The 26315-nt window shown below is 35.7% G+C and overlaps 2 protein-coding genes across 2 annotated transcripts; one reads left to right on the forward strand and one right to left on the reverse strand.

The window, feature by feature from the left end:
- Positions 1 to 995: 995 nt before the first annotated feature.
- On the reverse strand, positions 996 to 19412 carry LOC106169036 (helicase POLQ-like). The gene is made up of 20 exons (XM_024076661.2): positions 19267 to 19412; positions 12386 to 12505; positions 11622 to 12165; positions 11342 to 11476; positions 10489 to 11131; positions 9998 to 10176; positions 7296 to 7496; positions 6993 to 7071; positions 6569 to 6666; positions 6161 to 6268; positions 5674 to 5819; positions 5131 to 5370; positions 4807 to 4948; positions 4598 to 4702; positions 3943 to 4174; positions 3529 to 3686; positions 2757 to 2855; positions 2239 to 2529; positions 1866 to 2000; positions 996 to 1683 (listed from the first exon to the last, which is right to left on the reverse strand). The coding sequence occupies exons 3-20, from the start codon at positions 11748 to 11750 to the stop codon at positions 1510 to 1512; spliced, it is 3294 nt and encodes a 1097-aa protein (XP_023932429.2). The 5' UTR covers positions 11751 to 12165; positions 12386 to 12505; positions 19267 to 19412; the 3' UTR covers positions 996 to 1509.
- Positions 12683 to 26232, forward strand: LOC106158479 (uncharacterized). Its single transcript, XM_087000724.1, has 14 exons — positions 12683 to 12860; positions 19531 to 19662; positions 20934 to 21011; positions 21225 to 21435; positions 21735 to 21808; positions 21930 to 22086; positions 22439 to 22638; positions 22786 to 22857; positions 23224 to 23253; positions 23482 to 23690; positions 23954 to 24229; positions 24749 to 24828; positions 25114 to 25465; positions 25636 to 26232. Exons 1-14 carry the CDS (start codon positions 12810 to 12812, stop codon positions 25748 to 25750), a joined length of 2037 nt encoding a protein of 678 aa, XP_086856850.1. The 5' UTR covers positions 12683 to 12809; the 3' UTR covers positions 25751 to 26232.
- Positions 26233 to 26315: the final 83 nt, after the last annotated feature.

Genomic DNA, 26315 nt, shown 5'->3' on the forward strand with positions numbered 1-26315 from the left:
CTGTCTGTTTAAAAGTACATGCAGGGTTTATCATTTGCAGTTTGAGTGATGCAGAAATGGCGACAAGGAGGCAAAAAAGAATGACTCCAGATGTTTAAGCATCATGTTTTTTATTGCTACCTTCAGCAGTTTTTTTATAAATGAATTCATTAGGTGTCCAAGTTATCAACCTTTATTTGATTCTTTTGACATTCAAATGAACTTTTAACCCCAAGGTGAACTGTGCATTTCCCAAGTGTAGTTATAGTTTGATTCATCTCATTTTTCAGTCTAAAAGCATAACGCAGTGAAGATCACATTAAGTTTCAGTCAATGTCTCCAGCACTAAAAAAAGCAATCATTGCTGAAACTAAAGGGAATCAAGCTTTTCTATCATATAAACTGACACAACTTTAAATCAAGGGACTTGAAATATGTGTAGCTGCACTGGCATTATGAAATATGGGAGATCCAACATGGATGCTGCAAACTAGTTCACTTGAAAACAGCACCGATGACAGCCTGTACAGCGTCCTAGGAACCACTCCCACAGATATTTGGATCGATTTATCTCCCTGGGGCTTCTCACTACATTGCTATCAAACTAACTGGCTTAAATGTCTGTTACACCCAGTAAAGCTGTTGAGAGGGGGGGGGTAATTATCTTTACCCTAGCTGATTCGGTAGGCATGAGAGACATTTAAGCTGGATCAGTTGATAGCAATTTAGTGAGACTCCCCAGGGAGTTAGACCGGTCCAGATGGATCAATCTAGGTATGGGAAACCAGTCCTAATTACTGAAAATGCTTTGCATACTAAAGTGCCAGGACATAACAAGTTACAGAAACCTTACTAACATACAGACTTCTTGGCTGCAAATCTAATCATGATGAGATCGAGTGATCATCTTCTATTTGCACTTGTGAATTACGAGTTGATCTGTACTAAAAATACAAATTGGTTTTCAAAGATAATTGATCCGATAGTGGAACTGTAAATTAAATAAACAAGCCATATTTTTCTGTAAACCTTTTTTATTTGAGATAGGAGGGCGAACATTACAACAGAATTAAATGAAGTAAGCTTTTAGCTCATTTATCATTCCTGTTCTGCAACACAGATAACCTCATCAGTGAAGATGATGGAGAAGGTCCCCATGTGACCATGGAAAAGAATTACTTCAAATTTGATTAAGTCAACCCTTGCAAAGTGTTTTTATATTTTTAAACCATGGTCTGAAATAATCACAGAGCATTTGTCTGACATAATAATTCTACAAAACTGATTAAAAAACAATATGCTATGTGGGAACATTCAGCAATTCAGCACCCTGTGAACAACAGATTTCCACACTTTCCACACTACATAGAGAGATGACAATACTATACTGAGGTTATTTAATAGCAATAACAGCACCAGCTTAAACCATCTGAAGGTCATTTATAAGTATCATTTGGTATAGGAATGTGCTCAGCAGTGTGCCTTCCTTCTTCTGGCATGATTCCTGTGGCCCCCTGCTCACAAGGCTGTTTACAAAGACTCCTGGCTAAACAGTGGCTGGGAGAATGTGGCACTGCTGCTTGGGGTTGATACTCCACTGCTTGGCATAGTGCTGTCCTTGGCACTAGGTACTACTTGCTCTGGTACCATTACCATATCATCTGCCTCTGTTCTCAGTGCCTCAGCTTTCTCATTTAACAGCATCTATAGGAGAACAAGTAAGTTTTCATTATCTGTAGTGAAAACATACTTTGAATTTACTGGTTGAATTTACATTACTGGCCGTTTCAGGTCACTGAAAATTAGCTGCACAGCATGTTTCCCATTGGATTAATAAAATGGGCATAACTTAAACTGCTTCTCGTATGTCACAAACATACACTTACAAGAGCGGCTGATGTCAACTGTTTGGCTACTTTCCGAGACAGATGGTCAATGCTTTTTACCATGTCTTCAATGTCTGCATGTGCCACATGTTGCAAGGTCTTATACCCTGCACTATACAGCTGTCTGGCACGGCCCTGAATTACATTAAAACACATATTAGGCATAGTGTTGAGAAGATCTGAGATGTAGATATAAAAGGCAAAATGTTGCACAAACTTTGATTATCATTCTGTAACTGTTTATTATATTACCAATGTACCCTTCAGTTTTTAGGATTCCACTATAAATATTGTGATTAAAATGTAACATGCACATACACACATTCATACGACACATCACGTGCATGAAAGCACACAAACATAACTCAGTCACCTGTTTGACACCAGGTATCTCCATCAATGGAATCAGCTCCATGGTAACACAGAATGAGAGTTTTTTAACAAAATTTCCCATTAGGTCCTGGTATGCCCAGAACTCTTCCAGCTCAGCACAGAAGTGCATGACACATGAGGCAAAGGTGGCAGCACTCTGGAGCAAGTTCTGCACAGTCCCTCTGGGTAACTGGTATCTAGATGCAACTTCCCATATAGTCTTCTGTTTCCACAAGTCGTACAGCACCAGTGTGATATAGAATCGGTTCGCCTTAAAAGCTTGCTCTTCTGACTGTAAAAATTATGGAATAATAATGGCAAAAGAGCTATTAAGAAGGTGGAAATGTTAGAAAGTTCTAATGAGTTTTCAAATGTGGATCCATATTTCAACTTTTTAAAATCTGATTGACTGAATTTGGTAAAATAATAACTGTAGATATCACCCCAATGAAAGTGTTACATAACACAATTTGGTCTTATTGTGTGCTGTATTCAGCAGCACACAATGAAAATCAATACCTCCTTCACCCTCTGTCCAGCTACTTTCTTGACTAGATAGCTCTCTGTAATCCCCACTAATTCAGCTGTCCTAACTTCTGTGGATTCCAAGCTGCTAAACTAGAAAATAAGAAACCACATTTTAAGGGATAAAATACCAGTAAACTTCATCAAGTAATGGGAAGTGAACATATCTAAGGAAAAATGATATCACTTATGTTCCAAGAAGCTATTCTTAGATTTTGTAAAGTCTATAGTAATTAGCAATAATGAAATTTTGTCTGTCTCCAATGAGCCATACAACTTTTCACTAAATGTGTTGTATGAAGGAAATGAGACAGTTTAATGTTGTGGTGTGCTTAAACACGACATCTATGTCTTTAAGATGCATGCTCTGTTTACACCACCCACAAGTCATTGCTGAGGATATCTTCCACTTATATTAGAATTATTAGTTTCTTTTAAATTCTAAGTACAAACTGCAAATAATATCACATTGCTATTTAAACAAAGTCCTGTACATTCTGACAGACACAAAGATATGTACACATCTTCAAAATGTGTTCTTTCAAAGCATGATTATGAATGAAACAAACATTTAGTCACTTTTATATAAATGTTCGGCAATCATGACAAATGATGTATTGTATGGCCAATTCATTTTTGTATGTAACCTGCACATCAGACACAATCTGGTCATTAATCCCTTAGAGGGGTGCAAGTGATAGCATGGTAATCTTTTCTGATACTACACAGGTAGGAGCGGATATAAACAAAGAACAGACCAACCAACCTGCTTGAAGAATATCAACCATGAGACATTGACCTGCTGCACCATGTCATAAGGTGTGACAAGATAGAGAAGATGCAGGTGACTGGTTAAGTTCATAGCATCACGTGCTGCACACAGGTCTCCATAAAGCTGCTTAGCCATGTCAACATCAATACCACCTATTGGATGATAAAACATATGACTTATTTATTTATTTAACCATCCATGCAAACCAGCCTTGTAGCCAGAGGTGAAAGGCGTCGAGGCAAGTCACCCTTGCACAGAAAGTTTGAACCACTCCACTGGGGCCCCATTCTTATGTGGTAAAATATATCTGGAGGAAATTTCAAGCCAGGAATTTAGATAATTCTACTCAAAGAGAAATCACATACATGAATAGATAAGATAACTGTTCCACAATATTCAGACACTAACCTTTGAAAGCTGCCCTTCCCAGCTTAGTGACCTCCAAGGCTGGCAAGGAAAGGTCCTCAGAAGTCTTTGCAGAACTTGGGCTATTCTTTCTCTGTGCCACCATTTCAAGTTGTAGTAGTTGTTGAACAGTTGTTCTGGACAACTCAGAGATATCAATATCTTGTTCTCTGCTCTGAACAGCAAGCAACGTTTTGTTCAGAAATTCAATAACAGACATTATATTGGGTGTGATCTGTAATAAAAAGTGTTAAAGACACTTTGAGGGCTCTGTGTTGGGAAAATAAGATCAAAAACAAGATTTATGAATTCCAATGTTCAATAAATAATCAAATGTTTATCTCTAGTTGAATAAAAAGACCTTGAAAAAAATTAATAGAAAATGAGGTTTTGAAAAATTTTGTAAAGTATTCTTTTCTCATTCCATCCATAGGTACTGCTGCCTTGCACTGAGCTTTGCCTCTGCTGCCTAAGCCCATTGGTATTGGTGGCCCGTGGGTGTGAAGATTGACACCTACACCCAACCTACTAAATTGCTGTTGTCAACATACACACAACACATTCTAGCTTATCCTTAACTATGCATATTATTACTGAAATCATGTGTTAGCATGATAGGGGATATGCAGATGGCCTGTCAAACAACACTCCAACTTACCTTGAGACCTATAGTTGTGAGTAACAACCTTCTAAGCCCCTTCTTATCTTCAAATTGCAAGCTGCTTCTGCAATATTCATAGGGTCCACTAAGTAGGTCAAGTATCTGCAAGAAAGAAATTTAATGGGTGATAACCATGTCACTTTTCATGCCCCTAAAAAGTGCCCCTTGCACCAAATATGTTCCTTAACAACAAAATCAATACATACCTTCTGTCTATCTGCTCTCTTGATGAGGAGAATGCTCTCGCCAGAGGTGTCAATGCCAGCTCTGCCTGCTCTACCAACCATCTGCTTGTACTGGTTTCTGCTGATGAAGTTACTACCAACATAAGGTGATCTCAGGATAACCCTGTAAAGAAAAGAATAAAAGAATTTATGAACATGTTTAATTTAACAGTAACATTTGAACAGAATATTCAATTTTGCAATCTGAATTCAAGTCACAATTTGATCACATTGTTATTTTCAAAACCAGGTTAAAGAATTCAAGAAATAAATATTAAAACCTTGAAAACATTAAAAAACACAAACCTTTTGGCAGGCAAATTGACCCCAGCGGCCAGTGTAGAGGTACACGTGAGCAGACACAATGTTCCTTCAGAGTAAGCCTCTTCAATAAGTTTCCTCTCATCCATGGTCAGACCACTGTGGTGGTAAGCTACTCCAAACTGCAGGGTCTTCTTCAGCACTGAACAAACCTCTCCATTGCCTTCTTCCAACAGGGCTTTTAACAGTGCTTTCCTCTCTGGGCGTTTCACCCCAGTCAGGTGCCTGGAACATATCGAATCTATTTACACATCATTTAGATGGTTTTAAACTGGTTTAAATGCCCCTATAGTACCCTATTTTTAGTAAAGCATTACAAAACTTGGTTTCACACAACATGATTTTTACTTTGTACTCTGGATAAAAATCTTAAAAATGAACCTTGCACATTCAATGCATTTATTCTGTTGTTTTTTTTTTGTTCTGGATATATATTTACAAATCAACTTTGCAGACCTACTGCATTTATTCTGTTGATGTCATATGAGCCATGGTTCTCCATGGGTATAATATCCAAAGAACACTAACCTAGGCATCATTTTACAGATGTTAAGTGCAACATTTTCACAGTTTTTCTTGGTAGGACAGAACACAAGGCAAGAGAAGTCTGGTACAACTTCAGAAACAAGTCCACAGATGTGATCTGGATCAGATTTTATCATTTCCTTAGTGTACTAGAATGTACAAAAGTCTTGTAATTACATAACCTCCATCTTAAAACATTTAAACCTAATACGTGGATTCAATCTCATAAATTGCCTATTAGAAATACATGATAAACACAGTTTATATGATAGAGCACGAAAGAATCAATGTGAAACAAATGGTCATTATTCAATTTAAAGAAACATCATTTAACACAATACAAAACACATTTCTACTTTTCTTCCAATTAAAACAAGTCGTACAGTTTAAAATCAAACTGTTGCCTATTACTGAAACCATATTAACTTTGCAAATAAATGAAAGTAGTACATAATGCATGTCTTTTACTGCAGTTATATGAAAGACTTACTGGAAATGTAACTGTTCTTGAGTGCATCAATTTATCATCAGGGCACAGAGATTTGGGTTTCACTTCATAAATGTTATCTTCAAGTTTTACATATTCTTGCAATTCAACCTGTAATGTACGTATATAATATATAATATTATCAGGAAGAATTTTAAAAACTACATTAAGTTAACTAATACAACCAGGCAACAACTAATAATGCTGTAATGAAATAATTCATTATTCACTTTCCTAACAGTTCTTTGCTGCTCAAATGATTATATATATATATATATATATATATATATATATATATATATATATATATATATATATATATATATATATATATATATATATATATATAAATATATATATATATATATAAAAATAATGTCCCAAGGCTATTTACTGCCATTTCCAACTTACAGGTCTGAACTCATTGGAGTATATTTCAGCTTTCATAAATTTCTGCAAATCCTGTATGTTATTTAGTGTGGCGCTCATACCAATCAACTGAGTATCATCTGGAACACAAGGGAATTAAACAGAAATTTTGGTGTATATACAAATGCTAAAAAAAAGCAGGTATGAAGACAAGAATGATGGTCATCAATTGTACAGTAATTTTCACTTCAATGCCAAAATATATGCAGTCTGACAATAAAATTTTGTATAGACCCATTTTCAAAAGGAAATTAAAACATCTTTCTATATACCAGTCTATCATGGCTAGGCTGGTTTTAGAAGCATGTCCTGTATTTTAACCATATATAACCTAAAAGTTTACCACTGTAAAACAAAAACAAGGTTTTTATAAGACAAGGATAGAATTCTCTACTACAATACTCACCTCCTCCTGCATGCAGGATCTTGGTAAGAGTCATTTCTAATATTGCACCCCTGCTTCCCCCTTCACCCAACATGTGGAGCTACAATGGAATTTAAAAGACAATCATCTACAAATTCTTTTTTCAGAATCAAATGAAATACATGGGGAAGTTTATCACAATAATTTGTTTTATAATACTCCATTCCTTAGCAATAACTAACAGAGAAGAAGTAATTGGATACATTATTGGTCTCACATTTAGTAATACTGGTAAATATAACTTTCCTTAACACGTGCTATTCCTTAACATATGTGCAACAGTACCTCATCTATCACAACAAGGCCCACTTCATCCATCCTTTGTAGTTCTATTAAGCAGTTTACTAAACTATTTGCTTTCTCAATGGTTGCCACATAGAGGGATTTCTTCTTTCTCCTCTTGCGTGGAGGCATGGGACCTCTGCTGCCAGCATACTCTTCTACTAAGAAGTCCAGCTCCACTGCAAAAGGGGACAGAGTCCTAACCTGCAAGTCAAATTATATACTTCCATTAATAATAATATTATTACTTTTATGATGTATCTGAACAATTTCCTTTTACCATTCACATGTACAAACTTTTCATCAACAAATACATCACCACACATTGAGACAATTAAAAATATATAAAGATGTGTACATAAAGCAACTGGCTTCAAACTTTACTTTGCATGAAAGTTTGTTTGGAGGCAAATGTTAGGTACACTACTGCACTGTATTTAATTGATACACTTGCATGCACATTTGTTTGCATGGTTCTTTGGGTTTTTTCCCCAAAAATGAAAGCTGGAAATATTTAAAAAGAAACAAGGCAGCAAAGCTGTCAAATGTACAGACAAAAAGCAGGAAATAACAAAAAAGGCTACTGTCAATTCTGATGCAAAAGTACATAGTAGTGTTAAACTGCAAATTCAACATCAAATTTTAATTATGCTCAACAGGTAAAATACATCTGTGTCTGTACATAAAAACGGCATTTCTTTAAAATAATGGCCCGATTATGCTGATTTTTGAACTCAACCTGCGATTTAGCAGGAATGACCACTCCTGTGAGTTTAATGACAATTGGCCTATATGTTTTTCTTATATTGTGTTTACAGTGTTGCATATATGCTGAAAAGTGAAAAAAAAAAGCATAACTACTAAAATAGTGGCCCGATCATGCCGATTTTTGAACTTGACCTGCGTTTTAGTAAGATCAATTACTCTGCATTTTAGTCCTGTATTTCTTTTTGAAAGTTTGACAATCATAAGTAACATGGTTTTCCCATAATGGTCATCTTGGCAGCAGCACCCAAAATTGTGTTTTCTTCTATTCTGATGCAATATTACATAATGGTTAACAGCAAAATGACCGTTAATTTTTAATAATAAAATACACGTATCATGGATTTTCAGAAAATGTGACTAGCATGGGTCTTCAAGCCCGTGGAACATGCCGATTTTCGAACTTGACCTGTGTTATAGTAAGATCAATTACTCCTGTGATTTTCATGACAACAGGCCTAACGGTTTTCCTTAAAATGCGTTTACAGTGTTGGATATATGCTGAAAAGTGAAAAAACAGCATAACTTCTACAATAATGGCCCGATCATGCTGATTTTTTAACTTGACCTGCGTTTTATGAATATTCATCAGCTCTGTAAATATACAGCCAAAAAGTAAAACTGCCTTCCACTTATCATGTTTACAATGAAAGTGCACGGTGTCGGCACCGGCGACGACGGCGACGACAGACGCAGGTGATGGCAATATGTACAGACACATCTGTACATATTTACTGTACTGTTTGAGAACAGTAAGTGACATGGTTTTTCTTAAATGGTCATCATGGGAGCAGTGCCCAAAATGGTTTTTTTTCAAATTTTGATGCAATATTACATAATGTTTAACAGCATAATGACCATCAATTTTTAATAATAAAATATTAGTATCATGGATATTCAGAAAATGTGACTAGCAAAGGTCTTCAGGCCCATGGAACTTCAAAGTTACAACTTGAAAATGCCAGAATGTAAACAAGACAGCACTGTTCTGAAATGTTTTTTTTTTTCCATTTTTAACACTTTTTTTAACATAAAACAAAATTAACAGGTTACTGCCATTTTTATACGATCAACTAAGAAAATTGATGAGATGGGAAAAATATCAATACAACAGTGTTAAATGTCCAATTTCCTCCATTCTGAGATTCTGAACATAGTGAATGATTGAATCTGACAAACTGCAATGATATGAGTTTATTTCCATTTTGGAAACTTTATTACACAATACACGATAACAAGTTTACCATCATTTTTACATAATCAACTAACAATGTTGTAAAGATGCAGGAAATGTCAAACAAACACTTTTACGTATCTTATTAGTTCATTAATGAGACTGTTAACATGCCTAACAGTTGAATCTGAGGAAATTTGAAAAAACAGCATAACTTCTAAAATAATGGCCCGATTATGCTGATTTTCGAACTCAACCTGCGTTTTAGTAAGATTGACCACTCTTGTGAGTTAAATGACAATTGGCCTATCTGTTTTTCTTATATTGTGTTTACAGTGTTGTATATATGCTGAAAAATGAAAAAACAGCATAACTACTAAAATAGTGGCCCGATCATGCCGATTTTCGAACTTGACCTGCGTTTTAGTAAGATTGATTACTCCTGTGAGTTTCATGACAACAGGCCTAACGGTTTTCCTTAAAATGTGTTTACAGGGTTGCATATATGCTGAAAAGTGAAAAAACAGCATAACTTCTACAATAATGGCCCGATCATGCTGGTTTTCGAACTTGACCTGCGTTTTATGAATATTCATCAGCTCTGTAAATATTAAGCCAAAAAGTAAAACTGCCCTCCACTTATCGTGTTTACAAGGAAAGTGCACGGCGCCGGCATCGGCGACGGCGACGACAGACGCAGGTGATGGCAATATGTACAGACACATCTGTGTCTGTACATAAAAATAACATGGAATGGCCACTTTACCTTCTCCTGAACAATGGACACAAATGGTAAGATTAGTATGGCATCCCTCTTCTTACACAGCAGCTCTTTCAGAATGAGAATCTCAGCCACCAAGGTCTTACCACCACTGGTAGGGAGAGAATAGATCAAATTCTTGCCTTCCAACACAGGGGGAAGACTAAGACACTCAGTCTGCCATTCTAAGGGAACAAACAGATTAAGTTATTCATAATGGGGTCATTTTCTCCACGTCACAAGATCAGATTGAAAATTCCTTCAGCTTAAACATGCAATCAAAGTCGTCATAAGTTGATATTTCCCAAAAGACTGCACACAAAAACAAATAAAATGTGATTCCGTGGTAAATATATTATAATGCTACTTATGTAAAGCTATCATAATAGTCTAGGCTATGTGGTACTGAACATTACACTAAAATCATTGAAGTATAAATCTTATCAAAACTACGATCAAAACCTTGCCACTGATTTATTCTCCAACCAACAGCTTACCATATAGAGTTTTTATACCCCTAATACTTTCCAGCAGATCTCTGACTTTACTAGGCAATCCAAAGAAAGGGCCTATATCATATTCTGATCCCTCATTCTGCATCTTTTCAGCTTGTTCTAAAGCTTTCTGTACAGACTCTGCTTTAAGTTTCACTGCCCTTGAACTCTGGGGTGTGGGTATTTTTGCATTATTTTGTAAAGATTGCTTTAGTCTTTCCTTTAATGATTTGGAAGTTACAGGTGTCACTTTCTCATATTCCTTGTGTCTACTCAAAGGTGTGGATTCTTTATGTCCTCTTATGTTCATGCTGCTTTGGTTAATATCATCCTGTATTGCACTATTCCCTGGGGCACTCACTTGAATAGAATTGTTATCTACTCTGGTCATCTCAGTAGATAAATGGCCATGTTTTTGTACAAATGCTGTGGGTGGCATGTTACCAGTATCACCATCAGCTCCTATACTGTCAGTTATCAATTCAACTGATGTAAACATATTTCCACTACCACTATCAAAAGGTTCGGGATCAGTATGTGATGCATTATCACAGACTGTCGAGGAAAAGACTTTTCTTTTCACACCTCTTGCATTTTTATTAAGCTGTGGAGAATTCCCAGATGATGCTCTATTTTTGTGTGGTACCTGAATCAATAATGCAAAAATATGTGTATACATAAGTATTATATATTAGTATGATGACAAGGACGATCAAAGCAAATGCATTAAATACGCTTGAACATTGATATACTGTACCTTAATTTGGATTGACGGTTATCAGGTAAGTTATTATTAACACTATGGTACTGTATGAGACATGCTTCCATAAATCCAACAGCAGAGTTTTCTTCTTACACATGTTTTCTGTGATAAATGCTCCTGTTCTATTGCTGCAACATCTATTTGAGCTAAGAGGGTATCACTGTCATTGAAGCTGTCAAGGCCCATGTTTGGGGTAGACAAATGAGCTGGTTCTGAATCCTCTCCAACCTACAATTAGACAAGAATGCAAAATACAAAATCTTTCTGGGGGCTGTATTGCTGTAGCAAATTTGATATGTAAATTCACTACATATATATAATTAATTAGCAAAACTGGATGTCTAATATCAATACAACAACTTCATTTTACTACCTTAGCCTTTTTGACTTTCCTGTGGGGAGTTGATGTTAATATTTGCTGATGTTTATTGCTCTCTGCATTGTTTGACTTCAGGCTCAAGTGAGGCATAATTTTCTTCGAATATGAACCGTTATCCACCATCACTGATACCTGTTCCTTTTCAACAAGTTAATCTATAAAATCTTTGGTTACCCTCATGAGGGAGTTGTGAAAACCATTTTTTGGGCACGCCGTTAATGCATTTTTGCTGTGGTTCTGATAATATTTGGAGTTGTTTTTCTTATTATTCTTGCAGTTTGTTTTTGATGACATCTTGTGGTAACTTTCACTGCTCTGTTTGAATTCCATGTTTGTTGGAAAGTCTCGGTTACCACAACTCTGTGAACAGTGCACTTTTTTACCACTGTGTATTCTATTATTGTTGGCTGGCACAGTGTTTGGCTTTGGCTTAACCACGGGGTTCCCTGAAGACGACTCGTCACCAAATGAATTATCAATCCAGTCTCCTCCTGAACGCCTTCTCTCCATTATGAAGTTGAATTTCTGTTGTTTTCATCTGAAGTCAATATAAAACCATTTATAGAACCAAAAAATACAGTAAATTTCAAATAAAAGCATATTCTCACACCCAAAAGTTGGATAAAAATTAAAAGGAGGCTCCCATTCCAAAGTTAATGCCATAAAATGGGTATGAAACCAATCAATTCAAAATAAGAACTGCCTTTATCTATTATTTTTGTAATCGCAAGAATCTCAAGAAAAGGTTTATAACTTACATCATCGTGAATGATTAAGAAGAAGCAAATTAAGCCACTAAGTTGCACAACTGCGACAACCGAACTTTCCGCGACGATATAAAGTCAATCTAAAGATGGCGCTGTGTTCGCCAGGAAAGTCTGAAAAAAAAAAAAAGAAAGAAAGAAAGAGCCAAAATTAGCAGTTTGGTTGACTTAATTTAAAAAACCGAATGCATAAAACTGTATCTACTACGTATGATTTGTTTTTAAAACTGATATAAAATGTAAAAGCACAATTTTTTCTTGTATCTCAAAGCTCTTGCGAACAAGAAGAGCGAAATGTGATTAATGTTTTGAATGGGAAAGGAAAACATGAAAAGGCACTTCGACCTATGTAGTGCCCAAGCACATGCAATTTGTCGCAAGAGTGGGGATATTCTAGAATATATTGAACATATCTAAAATGGACTTTCTATCAAAGCAAGCACTGTTATTCGTCGGACCTCCATCAGTTGTAAGTAAAAAGCTGTGCCCTTTTTATCGCAGTCAGTTTTACTCTCCCTAGCCTGGTCCACCGAAAATACGAAAACCGCGAAAACCAGAAGTTGCTCGGCAAAAACCTCACTATTAACCTACCAATTCTGATGTTCTCGACAAATTGCTGTAAAATTTGGATAACTTGGACCACATTACATACATCATGACCTTTGATAACGATGTTTCAATGAATTGAGTATGTAACAGCCGAGTTTTCTAGATCGGCAACCTAGCGTGGGAGCCATGTTTGGTTTACAATTGGCATGTATAAACAGCAGTGTCCCCTCAGGCCGACTAGATGCCATCTCAGGCAAGTATTGCTCTCTCATGCCAGTAATGCGGTTTTCGTGCATATGAATGTGGATAACAGCACACATTTTCTGCATACTTAATACATACAAAAGAAACTAACAAACATTCATCAAGTAACATATACAAAATTGTTTTGTTCCAACTTGAAGTCAATTAATACTTATTTGTAAATGTCTTCTTTGTGCATGTGAAAAATTCCTAACTGTACATGAAGTTGTAAGAACTTTGTATTTGCATAAAACCTTATAAAGAAAATATTCAATCACTAAATGTTTTTCATCATAAAAAAGTTGTTTTTGTTTGTTCAAATCATGTTAAAATAAAGGCTCTCTACATACCAAATTCCATTTTACCAAAGCAGTTATCAATACATATATAGCAAATGTGTGCACTGGCAAATTATTTTTTAAGAAAAGGGACTAAAGTCTCATTCCGGGACAACTACAGTGTATAGATAATACCACTAACCCAGTGGACTTGCACGCTTTTTATAATTAATACATGGACTGTATTACGTTTTATATTAATAACAGTTTTATCAAAGAACTTTTAGGTTCATTTGACATTACACTCATTAGGATCTGGTTGTCATTAGTGGTATGCTTCCGGGGCTCTGTGCCCTCAGGAAGTGCTAAATCAGTAGCACAAGACCTGAAGTGAAGCCTGGCTGGAGAAACAATAACTGGGAAAGTATCAATCACGTTCTCAAAATGAAAGTCAGCTGGAGGGTACAAGATGTACCAAGTTTAATCCAAAGCTTGCATGAGCTGGTCTGCAGCTATTATGGGGAAACAGAAAGAGCTATGATTGGACATGGAGAGTATCTCCTTGACACGGCTTATCAGAAATTCCAAGTAGACAGGGTTGTGTGAGCAAGAAAAACTAAGGAGCAACGACAGCAGCACATGAAGAAATTTTTTTCAACTACAAAGTTGAAACAAGAGATGGCCTCTGCAGGCAATTTGCATGTCTTGACTGCTACAAACAAGGGGAAGAAACCATTCCAAAGGAAACGATCAAGGGCAGAGAGGGCAAAAACAAAGAATTAGTTGATTTTGCATAATGCATAATCTGTGCCCTCAGGAAGTGCTAAATCAGTAGCACAAGACCTGAAGTGAAGCCTGGCTGGAGGAACAATAACTGGGAAAGTTTCAATCACGTTCTCAAAATGAAAGTCAGCTGGAGGGTACAAGATGTACCAAGTTTAATCCAAAGCTTGCATGAGCTGGTCTGCAGCTATTATAGGGAAACAGAAAGAGCTATGATTAGACATGGAGAGTATCTCCTTGACACGGCTTATCAGAAATTCAAAGTAGACAGGGTTGTGCGGGCAAGAAAAACTGAGGAGCAACGACAGTGGCACATGAAGAAATATTTTTCAACTACAAAGTTGAAACAAGAGATGGCCTCTGCAGGTAATTTGCATGTCTTGACTGCTACAAACAAGGGGAAGAAACCATTCCAAAGGAAACGATCAAGGGCAGAGAGGGCAAAAACAAAGAATTAGTTGATCTTGCATAATGCATAATCTGTGCCCTCAGGAAGTGCTAAATCAGTAGCACAAGACCTGAAGTGAAGCCTGGCTGGAGGAACAATAACTGGGAAAGTATCAATCACGTTCTCAAAATGAAAGTCAGCTGGAGGGTACAAGATGTACCAAGTTTAATCCAAAGCTTGCATGAGCTGGTCTGCAGCTATTATGGGGAAACAGAAAGAGCTATGATTGGACATGGAGAGTATCTCCTTGACACGGCTTATCAGAAATTCAAAGTAGACAGGGTTGTGTGGGCAAGAAAAACTAAGGAGCAACAACAGCTGGACATGAAGAAATTTTTTTCAACTACAAAGTTGAAACAAGAGATGGCTTCTGCAGGCAATTTGCATGTCTTGACTGCTTCAAACAAGGGGAAGAAACCATTCCAAAGGAAACAATCAAGGGCAGAGAGGGCAAAAACAAAGAATTAGTTGATCTTGCGTAATGCATAATGAAAATAGGTGATAACAATGCCGTGAAATATAATGTACTGTTTTATGAAAATTGAAGATGTCAGTTGTTTTTGACCTAGAATAATGTCTCCTTTCAAAAGTAGTTCAAATCATATGGGAGCTATTTGCTATTGCCAAAGCATAGTTCTTATTTGGCCAGATATTAAAAAGAATAAAGTTTGAGAGTAGATTTAATACAGGAGAGAGCTGCATGAGACTTTTTAACTTTCCCGTGTCGGCTTTGCTGATACAAACCTGTACAACATACTTCACAAAGTTATTCCAAATCAGCAAAGCAGTAGAAACTCTCTAATCAAACTCGGGTCCATCCTCATGTCAGCATCTCAGATGGTACTAGAGAGAATGTTATGTTTTGGGTTTCAAACTCAAATAATGTGAGAAGATTTACAGAAGGAAAACCGAGTGCTTTTGAAGCCAATTGTAGGGTGTGGAAGAAGAATCCTTCCTCTAAAACTGTATTAGCAAAGGAAGATGAAAACTGGAAAGTTTACAAATGGAATTGTCTCTTTTGCATTCGACATACAGTTAAGGGAAATCCAAGATGGACCCACAACCAGAAACCACAATCAATGTCCAAAGGACTTACAACTCATTAAAAGGCAACATCACATATCGTAGCCGCATTACATAGACTAAAAAATATCCAGATGTGATCCTAGTGAAGTACAGAGGGAAATTCCCAGACCAAATTCCACATGGCAATGCAACAAAGAACTTCTTATTGTCCCATGTCATCCATTGTATTTGACGCAATAAGGAAGAATGCAGCCCGCTTAAAACCCAAAGAGATATACAAAAAAACTGTACCAGGAAGCTCAACTTGAAAATGAGAAACATGCAAATTTAAGACAGGTGCAGAATTTAGTGGACTCTGTAAAAAAAAAAAGAGGCAATCGGAAGAAAACTTCTTTCTAAACAGGGGGTATGAATCTGGTCAGCAACTTTCTTTACCTGAAGAGTGGAATTCGTCAGCATCCTTTTGTGAGAAGAATATATAACTCACTAGCACCAGAAAGTTCCAACAATAATGCTTTTCACAGAAGGGCAAATTGCTGATGTGCAAAGATGTTGTTGTGCTGGATCTACTACACACTGTGCTGTCTAAGGGGTGGATAAGACTTGGACCAACTGAATGTCACCTGTATGGTTTACAAAAACCTAGCTCTCATTCATCGAACAACAGGAACACATCCACTTTTTATCGGACCCATGTTTATCCATGGAAACTCTGAATTTAAGACATATGCCAGTTTTTTCAGATGTTGGCATTAGAATTAGTTGATTCTGTTTGCCCACCAGTTATTGGGTCTGATGAAAAGAAAGCACTGAGAAAAGCAGCGTCCTTTGCTTTCAGTGGCACTAACCTGGTGTCTTGCCAGCAGCATCTGAAGGAAAACGCCACACTACATATAAGAGACCTGGTGGGCACAACCACAGACACCAGAAAGGTGGTCACAGATGTCATATTTGGAGAGAACAGGTTGACCTCATCGCCTTCCCTCGTCATCCTGGAGCAGTGCCATGACAAGGCTTTGCAAGTCATCAGGGAAAAAGCTTCAAGATTTAATGCTGGCTGTTTCCATTGATTGAAGAAATTATAAACATCAGCATCCTTTTGTGAGAAGAATAACTCATCAGAAGAGCAAATTGCTGATGTGCAACAATTTTGTTGAGCTGGACCTACTGCACATGGAACTGTCTTAGGGGTGGATAAGACTTATAATTAGGCCAACTGAATGCCACTTGTAGGATTTACAAAAACCTAGCCCTCATCCACTGAGCAACGGGAAAACTCACCCACTTTTTATTGGAACTATGTTTATCAATAGCAACTCCGATTTTAAGACATGTGCCAGGTTGACCTCATCTCCTTCCCTCGTCATCCTGGAGCAGCGCCATGACGAGGCTTTGCAAGTCATTAGGGAAAATGCTTCAAGATTTGATGCTGGCTTTTTCCATTGATTGAAGAAAATACAAATACTTTCTGCACAATCTGAAGTAAAACCCGGCTAGACTAATAATAACTGTGAAAGTTTCAACCATGGACTCAAGATGAAGGTCAAATGGAGGGTGCAAGATGAACCAAATTTACTCAAAAGTTTGCACAAGATCATCTGTGGGTATTACAGTGAAACACAGAGAGCAATAATTGCATGGGGAGAATATTATCTTGACACAGTATTTGAGAGATACCATGTAGACAGGGTTGTTTGGTCAAAGAAAACCTGAGGACCAACCACAGCACCATACGAAGAAATTTTTTGCAACTACAAAGTGAAAACAACAGATGGCCTCTACAGACAATTTACATGTCCTAACTGCTCCAAACGAAGGGAAGAAGCCATTCCATAGAAAATGGTCAAGAGCAGAGAGGGCAAAAACACTGCATTGGTTCAACTTGATCACACTTGGTCACAAGTAATCTGCAGTGCATAATTAAAATTGGTGGTAATTATGCTGTTTGATATCATGTACTATTGCATACGAATTGAAGATAATCATGTCATTTATGATCAAATTAACAGAAAAGAAACAAGAATAAAATACAGCCCGAGTTGTAAATCAGCCTGATTGTTTTCCTTTTCTGGAAGTTATGCATTTTGTTTTTTTGGTGAAGTGCCAATTTTTTACAAAGTGTGACTTTAAACTTTCATGGACTTGAAGACCTTTGCAAGTCACATTGTCTGAATATCCATGATACTTTAATTATATAATTAAATATTCGTGGATAATGGTGGTGGATAATGCTGTCAAAATTGAGTTGGAAAACCACTATGATTGCATTCTTTTTTTCTCAAGAGCTATGCAGTTTATTGTGCACTTTTCATTTTTCACATATTGCCATTTTCAGTGCGGGACTTACAAATCCCAGGGGACACTGCTGATTATACGTGTTGATGGTATTTAAACCAATTGGTAGGTTGCTGTTGTAGAAACTTAAACTTTTACTTACTTAATTCATTGACACTTTGCTATCAAATGTTATGGTGTACATATGTAATGTGGTCTAAGTTATCCAAATATTTGGCTAATTTGTCAACAACATTGAGTATTGGTAATTTTTAATGAGGTTAGATCCTAGCAACTACCCACCCTTGGTTGTCAATTTATTGGCCAGTGAAACTAAAAAACACATAAAACGAATTTAAAATCCTTCATTTGTCTACCTTAGTGCCAATAGTACTTTTTAAAAAGTCAAGGTTTTTAAACAGTTTTTAAATAGTCACATAAACATTTGGGACCCCTATTCATATTCAGATCTTTTTTGTTTTACGCCTAAATGTGTGTAACATGTTTTCATTGGAATTCAAATGTGAAGCTTTGTCAGTGATTATCAAGAACAAATGAAGTAGACAGGACACTTCCTCTAAGTGCATTTGTAAAATAGCTCTACCTTTTTGTAAAAAAAAAAGGGGAAAAAATGTCAGTGACTTTGCCCAGAATTTTGTCCTCTTTAAGGTATTTTTCCAGCTTATGACTGACTCTCTGACAATTAAGCATGCCTCTCACCTGCCATAACATACATGTATGTTCCCTTTTCATTAGTGGTGCAGAAATAGTGATGATATAAAGGGTTCAGTGTCATTGGAGTGCTAGGGTACAATTACTCAGGCTAATATAGCTGTGGCTAATTTGTGAACCAAGTGGAGATCAATTTATCTTATGACTAAGGTGACTAGTGTAGTGGAGTACATAACTAAGAATCAGTATTGTGTATCTTTCATGACTGATTTGATGATGGGGATTCATGATTGAAATGACCATTTTCCTGAGTTTTTGTCTATTTTATTTTGATCATACTTAATATCACTTATTATAACAAGCAAGGGCTATACAGGTAAGTTAAAGTCAAGGAAAAGCATTAGATGTTCACTGGATCTTGGTTTTATTTCACGTAAGAATTCACAAGACATATAAAAACTAAAAAGAAGAAAAGAAAAGAAAATTACAATAATACACTCACTACCCGAGATTTATGTGCTTAAATTTTCTTACACAAAAACTAATAATTTACAATAAGCACTAATAATCAAATGATAATAAACAGTATTAAAAAAACTCACCATTTCTGCCATTCCTGTAACTATAAATTTCAAGTAGCAAAAGTGAAAATAACTGATCAAAAAGAAAGAATATACCATGTGTTCCTCCTACGAAGACACTGTGTTGAATGAAATAAAGTGCAAACTCATGGGGTACCATCCTGAATGAAAAGTTATCATTTATGCAAATGTACATTGCATCAGATGTGCTGGATCACCTGGCTCTTCAAGCACAATGAAAGAAAAGCAATATAAACCTTACACTTAGATTATTACTCTTTTCAGGGAAAGACTTTATTTTTTAAGAACAAACTTGCAGGTACCCATGTACTGTTCTCACCCGAAGAGGAAATTGCAAAAGACAAACAGTTGGGTTTAAGACAACTTGCATTGAAAGTAGTAAAACTGCTGAAGCAGGTAGGTTATGTGCCAGATATGTAAATTAATTGCTAACACATATAATGGGAGCCAACTGAGGTTCAAACAAATCTTGCTAATAAGAACAAAGTAGTGCAAGACATTGTGAGAGTTGCTTCAAGATAGGGCTAAATTTATGGGTCACAAGTTGAAGTGAAGATTTCTCTAGCTGGAGTGAAGCAGAGCTAATGCAATTTTTGAGTCAGAGACTTGTAAAATTTTTCAAATTATAAAGTACATACCCAAAGAGAACTTGCAGGAGTAGCTGATGACTTGGGTTTGTCAAGATTAGAGCCAGATGATGATGTTGGGAAAGTTTTGAAGGGGTTCCCTTTTTGCCCCTGATTTGAGGAATATACCTTCAGAAACTATGCCAAATTTTATGTCTCTGACAAAAAATATGATCCTAATGAAAGTCAATAGGGTTCATCCTTGACCAAATAGCAATCTATGGGAATTTTTTGAAACCAATTTTGTAAAAATTGTGGCCTCTATTATTAAATGGCCAAAAACCTGACCACAAACAAACAAGCAGGCCAGTATACCTGTGATTTTTTATTTCCAGCTAATGACTGATTCTGTTACAAATACTGAGACAAAGCCCGTCATCAGTTTATGCATGACCCGTGATAATAACATAAATTTTTTTTCCAAAAATGACACAAAGAGAATGAGCTATCTGAAATATCAAGAAGTATATTTTATTTGTTACTCTGGTTTTATTGCACTAAAATATAAGGTCATATCTGTAAAAAATTAAGTGAAAGCATGGCATTGATAATAATTCTGTAAATATCAAGTTAAAAAAAATTTTTTTTCACTTATAATATTAATTAGAGGTGGCTGGAGATTTCACTGATCAAACACAGTGGTTTTATTGTACACCGTAGTCTGTCTGAAAAAAGGGCAGCATGTATTTTTGAAGTTATACAGATATACTGTAAGTCCTTGGAAGCTACAGTAGTTAATTTGCCCAGGTATTTAAAAAATGTGAAATAGCAAATACATTACAGGTGGTGGAAAGTTTCATTCTTATTTTGAAATGGTTTATTTCAATAATTATGGCTATTCATTTTGTTTTTTATATGTATGTACAAAAAAGCATTGTGACAAGATTTGTGCATTTTAATCACTGGGTACCAAAACAAACAGACTGCCCCAGCTGGTCATTTTGGTAGTAATCAAACATGCCTCTTCCTGTCAGTAGAAAACAACTCTAATACTCAAAACTGATTGCCACTCATTTCCAAATTGTTATTATTTTCTAACAGGGAAAGAGGGTTGCTGTGGATGGTGAAAATAAGACCAGAAAATTGAGGAAATGCTACATCCATATCATAAAAGAAAAGGTAAAGCATACAGCATGTCTTAATTAAGCAAATTTAAAATATGAACTATATGCAGTTGGCAGTTTGAAACATTCATTGAATAATCTTTTGAAATCCAGTTTTCTTTGATATATAATGTACATGGTGTATTTAGTTATACTTTGCAGAAGATATAATTTGAATGCTTTGATGTAAAACTTGGACTACTTTTTTACTTGTACTGTATCATTTTAGGTCCCTGACTGCAGCATTGCAATAGTTCTCTTCCGGCCTAAATATGGTATGATTCAGCTGCAGTGGGCCCAGGCATTTTCACAAGCTGGTGATTTTCTCACGGGGAAGTCCTTGAAAGATGTTGAAGACTTACCTTCAACAGAAAAACAGTTCAAATCATGGTTGAATGCACTGAGTGGTATAAAGAATGCAGATGATGATGATGGGCCAGGTAAAAGAGTTTAGGTCCATGCACTGTTTATTGCCATATGTCAACTTCACCTTGTAGATTTATTCAAAGCACAATACCCAAACATGCTTGTCAGTTAATTTAAAATATGTACCCACTGAAATTCTCAATGTTTTTACCATAATGCACATAAGCCTTGGTGTGTGAATTCAATGTTTTTGTAACAATTTTAAGAGTTTAAATGTTTTAAACATTGACAGTTGTAAGTATTTTTATGGTTCCCAATACAAAACTAAATAATTTTTTAAAAATTTTGATACAAAACATTTCCATCATTGTAGACATGCCAAAGGAATCTGAAGGTTGTACAGTTGGAGACATCAGTCTGAGATTGGAAGTTGAGACTGGATGGAAGGTAGGCATACAACTCACTTATCTTTCTAAAGAACATAAAATACTGTACTTACTATGTGCTGTAAAACAGTGTCTTCTTATATAACTTTATCATAGCTAAATAAGAACAAGATTTTTTCCAGTTCGAAGTTCCTGGTCTGTTCATAGAATGGCAGTCATTACTGAATGTTAGACCTTCTGAACAACTGGCTATAGAAACTGGTGCAGTGGAAGCTGTCGAGGCCTGGTATACAAAGTACATGTGTGGGAGGGTCATCATCATTTTTGATGGAAGAAAAGGTAAGATAAACCTACTGGAATTTAAATGGGCTATTTATATTAATATTTTATTTTTATTGATGAGGATGTATTTCAGTGTAATAACTTACACAGTAAGGTGGGCATGAAAGTGTACTTGATTGATTAGAGACATTCTGGAGAAGTGTAGATGGTTAAATTTTGACAACTTGACATTTTTCATTTTTAAAAAAATAAATCAAACTCTTGAACACCAATATATGTGAAATGGTAGCATGTTGATAATCTTTTGTATTGTAGATAAAAATGATATTAATTTTTGTCAAGCACATTAAAAAACAGAAAATGTATACTGCATCACTTTTTGTGCCCATTATACATATATATTTTTTAGGCACAAGAAGAGATCAAAAGGAGTCAAACTTTCAACAGATGGAAGATACCTTGATCAAATTTTCAGAACAGATTCGGTCCTGTCCTATCTATGCACTCTGTGTAGAAAACAGAGAAATACCTGGGGATTTTGCCGAACCTTTAGGACCCAGCCTCATTGCCTTTGCTCAGAGACTGCATCATCTAGACCTTCAGAACAAGGCAGGAATTGTAACTTTGAAAGTTTTAAAATTCATAATTTTGCAGTAAATGAAAGTTTCTTTTCTAATTTTATAAGCAATCCATTGTAACTGCTGATTACTTTGTCACAATTTACATGTATACCATTGACAAATTGAATTATTTTAGGGCACGGTTTACCTATACACTTCCCAAGAACATTTACATTGTGCGACAGCAGCAGGAGTTAAGCATATAAAGGTATAACTCAAGTGTAAGAATGCTTTTATATTTTCAAATTCTGGATTTACATGTACCAGTGAGAATGTGCCAGACTTTTGCCATTGTGGATGGACCTTTGGGTCAGTAAGATGTGGATTTAAGTGTCTCAGACAAAAAAAATTAGAAGGGCCTAAAGCTGATATGGATACTCTCATTCTGCCTAGGAAATAAATAATCCACAAGAATTAGCTATGTGTTCATTGTAAGTTACAATCTGTGTGTAACAGGTGAAAGAAAGATCATTTAGGTACTTGTGAAAGTAATATCTCATAATCTTAGAACATTATAAAGTACCAAAAAGTTTTAGCTCTCTAGATGTTGAAATCTAAATGTTTTTTTTTTCAGGCATCTAAAGCATTTTCTAATCCAGCTATGGTAAGCTCCATTTATTTAAGTATTGTAAGTCTACCTGATGTCAACACTTAAAATTTTTTGATCATATCATCAATAGTTCAACATTGAAAAATACAGCTTATAATGCAAGGCATGCATATGGATATTTTGAAGATGATGTAACACAATTTATGGTTTTTAGTTCATCAGCTTTATAGTATAGTCAAGCAAATTATGTTGATATTTATCATGCCAGTAACTGTTTTCCAGATGGTGTCTGGTTATGGAGTGACCACCCCATATACACCTCCACTGTTAGCTGATGTTGGTTTCATTAGCTCATCTTCTAGGTGGAGACACCAAGCAGTACCTTTGGCTGAAGATGAGGAGGCACTTACCAATCGGAAATGGACTTGTGTTAAATTAGGATTTAGGAGAAAAATGTTTCTCTTTTGTAGAGATATTGGTCAATTGGAAAGGTACAAGAAAATTGATTTTGATTATCTCTGCACTTTGGTGACAATTTGTTTTTCAGGTTTGGGATATTTTATTACATACTGTATGAATGAAGTTTATAAAATTATGTGTTTCATAACGTTTTTTACTTGTTTGATGCATAAGACTACAATAAAGAACATTGCATGCTGGTTGATTTGGAACCGTTCAAGTTAAAACATTTATTTGAAAATGTACATTTCATTTCTGCTGTAACCACAAGCCCTTGGCAAATTTGTTATTTTAGTTATATACAAGACTACAAACATTATAGAACTCCCATCGATGAACGTGGTAGCAGGATAGCAGAATTAAATCACAATATCTCTGAACCTGTCCAGACTCCTAGGAAAACTCCAACAGTATTTCTTAGTGACAAAACCAGGGACCTTCCAAAGTGGATGCTATGCAAGAAGAAAAAAATGGAGAGGAGTAGTGGAATACAGAATGTGTCAGAAGTATCTTCTACACTTGACCTTGACTGTGATGACCCTGATGATGTTGCTGAACAAAATGTAAAAAGGTAACATAATACTATTGAAAAATAGGTATAGCTAAACAAAGAATGTTAGAAATATGTTTATGTTGGCAGCTTGTTTCAGCATATTGTACAGTTGTCATGTTATAGGGACAATTTGAATTAAGATGAAGGAATAAGATGCTTCAGTAGTGCTGGTTCTCTTTTCCTCAAAAGTATCAGCAGTAGTGATAAATTTGATATTTTCTAGAAAGCAATGAACATTTTCACAACAATCAGCAGTATGTTTACCTTAACTTTGAATGTTGTTCTAAGTTGCTGATTTACATGTGTAAACCAAACAAAGTTAAAACAATGGCACATTAAATTGTCTAAATGGAAATTAACCTTTTTTTCTTTCTTGCAAACCCCTGCAAACTGGTTGCTGCATACTTCAAGTTTGCATCAAATTTGCTGCAATTTTTTTTTTTTTTTTGCTAAGGTTTGTCCTATGTGCATTAATCTTCACCATCTTTCAAAGGCAGACATTTAAGTGTGTGTTGTCTTTTATAATGTTAATTGAAGGAGCAGAATCTGTCAGACAGTGTATGTCCTGGATGAAGATGAACTGATGCAGACTGCACAAATGGTTCTGAAAGAGGCAAGTCTTAATCCAAAAAATAATATAACCTAGATCTATATAAAATGGGGAAATTACTATTTAGCAGTCTGTTGCATCTTACAGTCTAAAATAATGAAAGAAAAGCATTTGAGAACTTTTTTCTTCTTGAAAAGATTTTTTTCACTTCTGTTTTTGTTGATGATTTTATTTCCTCAGGTTTTACACCTGGTGTCATTAATAAAATTTTATACGCAATTACTTTTTTTTGTAATACAATGACTTCTCAACTTAAATCATGTTAAGTACACTCATTTAATTTTACAGGCAGGTCAAGTTGTAGGTGATATTGTAGATGAACATCCCCAGAACAGTTTAAGAAGTAGAGTTAAAGGAACTGTAAAGGAGATACGAGATGATCATTCAAAGCAAAGGGAGACAGTATCTAATAGCAATGAATGCTTGAAAATGATGCAAAGAACAGAAATCAAGAGATTAGACCACTTAGACTCCCATTCTATGAGTGTTAATTCAGACATGCCCTCTCAGGTACATAGTGGAAATTATGTAAACATAGGAAGCGACAAAGAACATAAACAATCTGCCCCAGCGGGAAATATGTCAACTATTTTAGATGGCATAATCAGCAAGGTTGACAAAAGGCCACCTCCAAAAAGCAAAAGGTGAGTACTTTTTGTCCATACAACCTCCCTGTCATATACTTAAAATCCTAAATTTAAACTCATGACTGAATGGTCAGATAATTTTGTCTGAAAAATGAGGCTTACCATTATTTTTTTCAAATGGACAATATTGGATGTTTGATCTAAAAACAATTTTTGTTTCATTTCAGAAAAAGTGTTGGAAGGATTTCACCTGGATTGTTGGATTTTACAATTGACACATCCACAGCCGATTCAGGAAGCATATCAAATATTAGATACGATTGCAAAACACAACCAAGTTAAGAATTAATGACATTAGGAAAGACATTAATTAAGAAAGCTTTCTATAAAAGCCATTGTTTTTACTTAGGACATATGGTATAGACCCCCATCAAGAATATATTACCATTGACCCCATGAATAGTCAACATGAAAAAAATCAAACATGGAATATGTTATTCATTTTATATATTAAATAAGATTAAAAGGCCCCGATACTTCAGATTTTATTTTCTTATTAAGTATATAACCACTATTACTCTGTGATGTAACACTTAAATAGTATTGTCTATGGCACTCTGGGCATTATACTTTGATGGCTAGGCAGGCCCCATCCTGGTGATGCATTCTGTTTCAATCTGGAAAAGGTAAATCTGGTCATCAGGCTTTCTGAATAGTTCAATACAAACAAAATCTATTCATGATGTGACATTCTTTAGTGGACTTAACAATTATGAATAATAACTTATGCCGACTGAAAATGTCAGCATTAGGAAGTCTTTTTTATGTACAGACACAGATGTGTCTGTACATATTGCCATCACCTGTGTCTGTCGTCGCCGTCGTCGCCGATGCCGATGCTGATGCC

This window comes from Lingula anatina, chromosome 1 (genome assembly GCF_051362555.1).
Source record: "Lingula anatina isolate TDL-2025a chromosome 1, LinAna3.0, whole genome shotgun sequence".
NCBI lineage: Eukaryota > Metazoa > Brachiopoda > Lingulata > Lingulida > Lingulidae > Lingula > Lingula anatina.

What these genes read in the sequence shown, in the direction of transcription:
- LOC106169036 (XM_024076661.2), bottom strand. Translation starts at nt 11,750, where the DNA reads ATGGTGGATAACGGTTCATATTCGAAGAAAATTATGCCTCACTTGAGC. An exon ending in GATCCTGCATGCAGGAGGAG is followed by an intron (nt 6,667 to 6,992) that starts GTGAGTATTGTA and finishes CTTGTGTTCCAG; the next exon opens with ATGATACTCAGTTGATTGGT. An exon ending in ACTCCAATGAGTTCAGACCT is followed by an intron (nt 6,269 to 6,568) that starts GTAAGTTGGAAA and finishes CGTACATTACAG; the next exon opens with GTTGAATTGCAAGAATATGT.
- LOC106158479 (XM_087000724.1), top strand. Translation starts at nt 12,810, where the DNA reads ATGGACTTTCTATCAAAGCAAGCACTGTTATTCGTCGGACCTCCATCA. An exon ending in TAGTAAAACTGCTGAAGCAG is followed by an intron (nt 19,663 to 20,933) that starts GTAGGTTATGTG and finishes ATTTTCTAACAG; the next exon opens with GGAAAGAGGGTTGCTGTGGA. An exon ending in CAGGAGTTAAGCATATAAAG is followed by an intron (nt 22,858 to 23,223) that starts GTATAACTCAAG and finishes TTTTTTTTTCAG; the next exon opens with GCATCTAAAGCATTTTCTAA.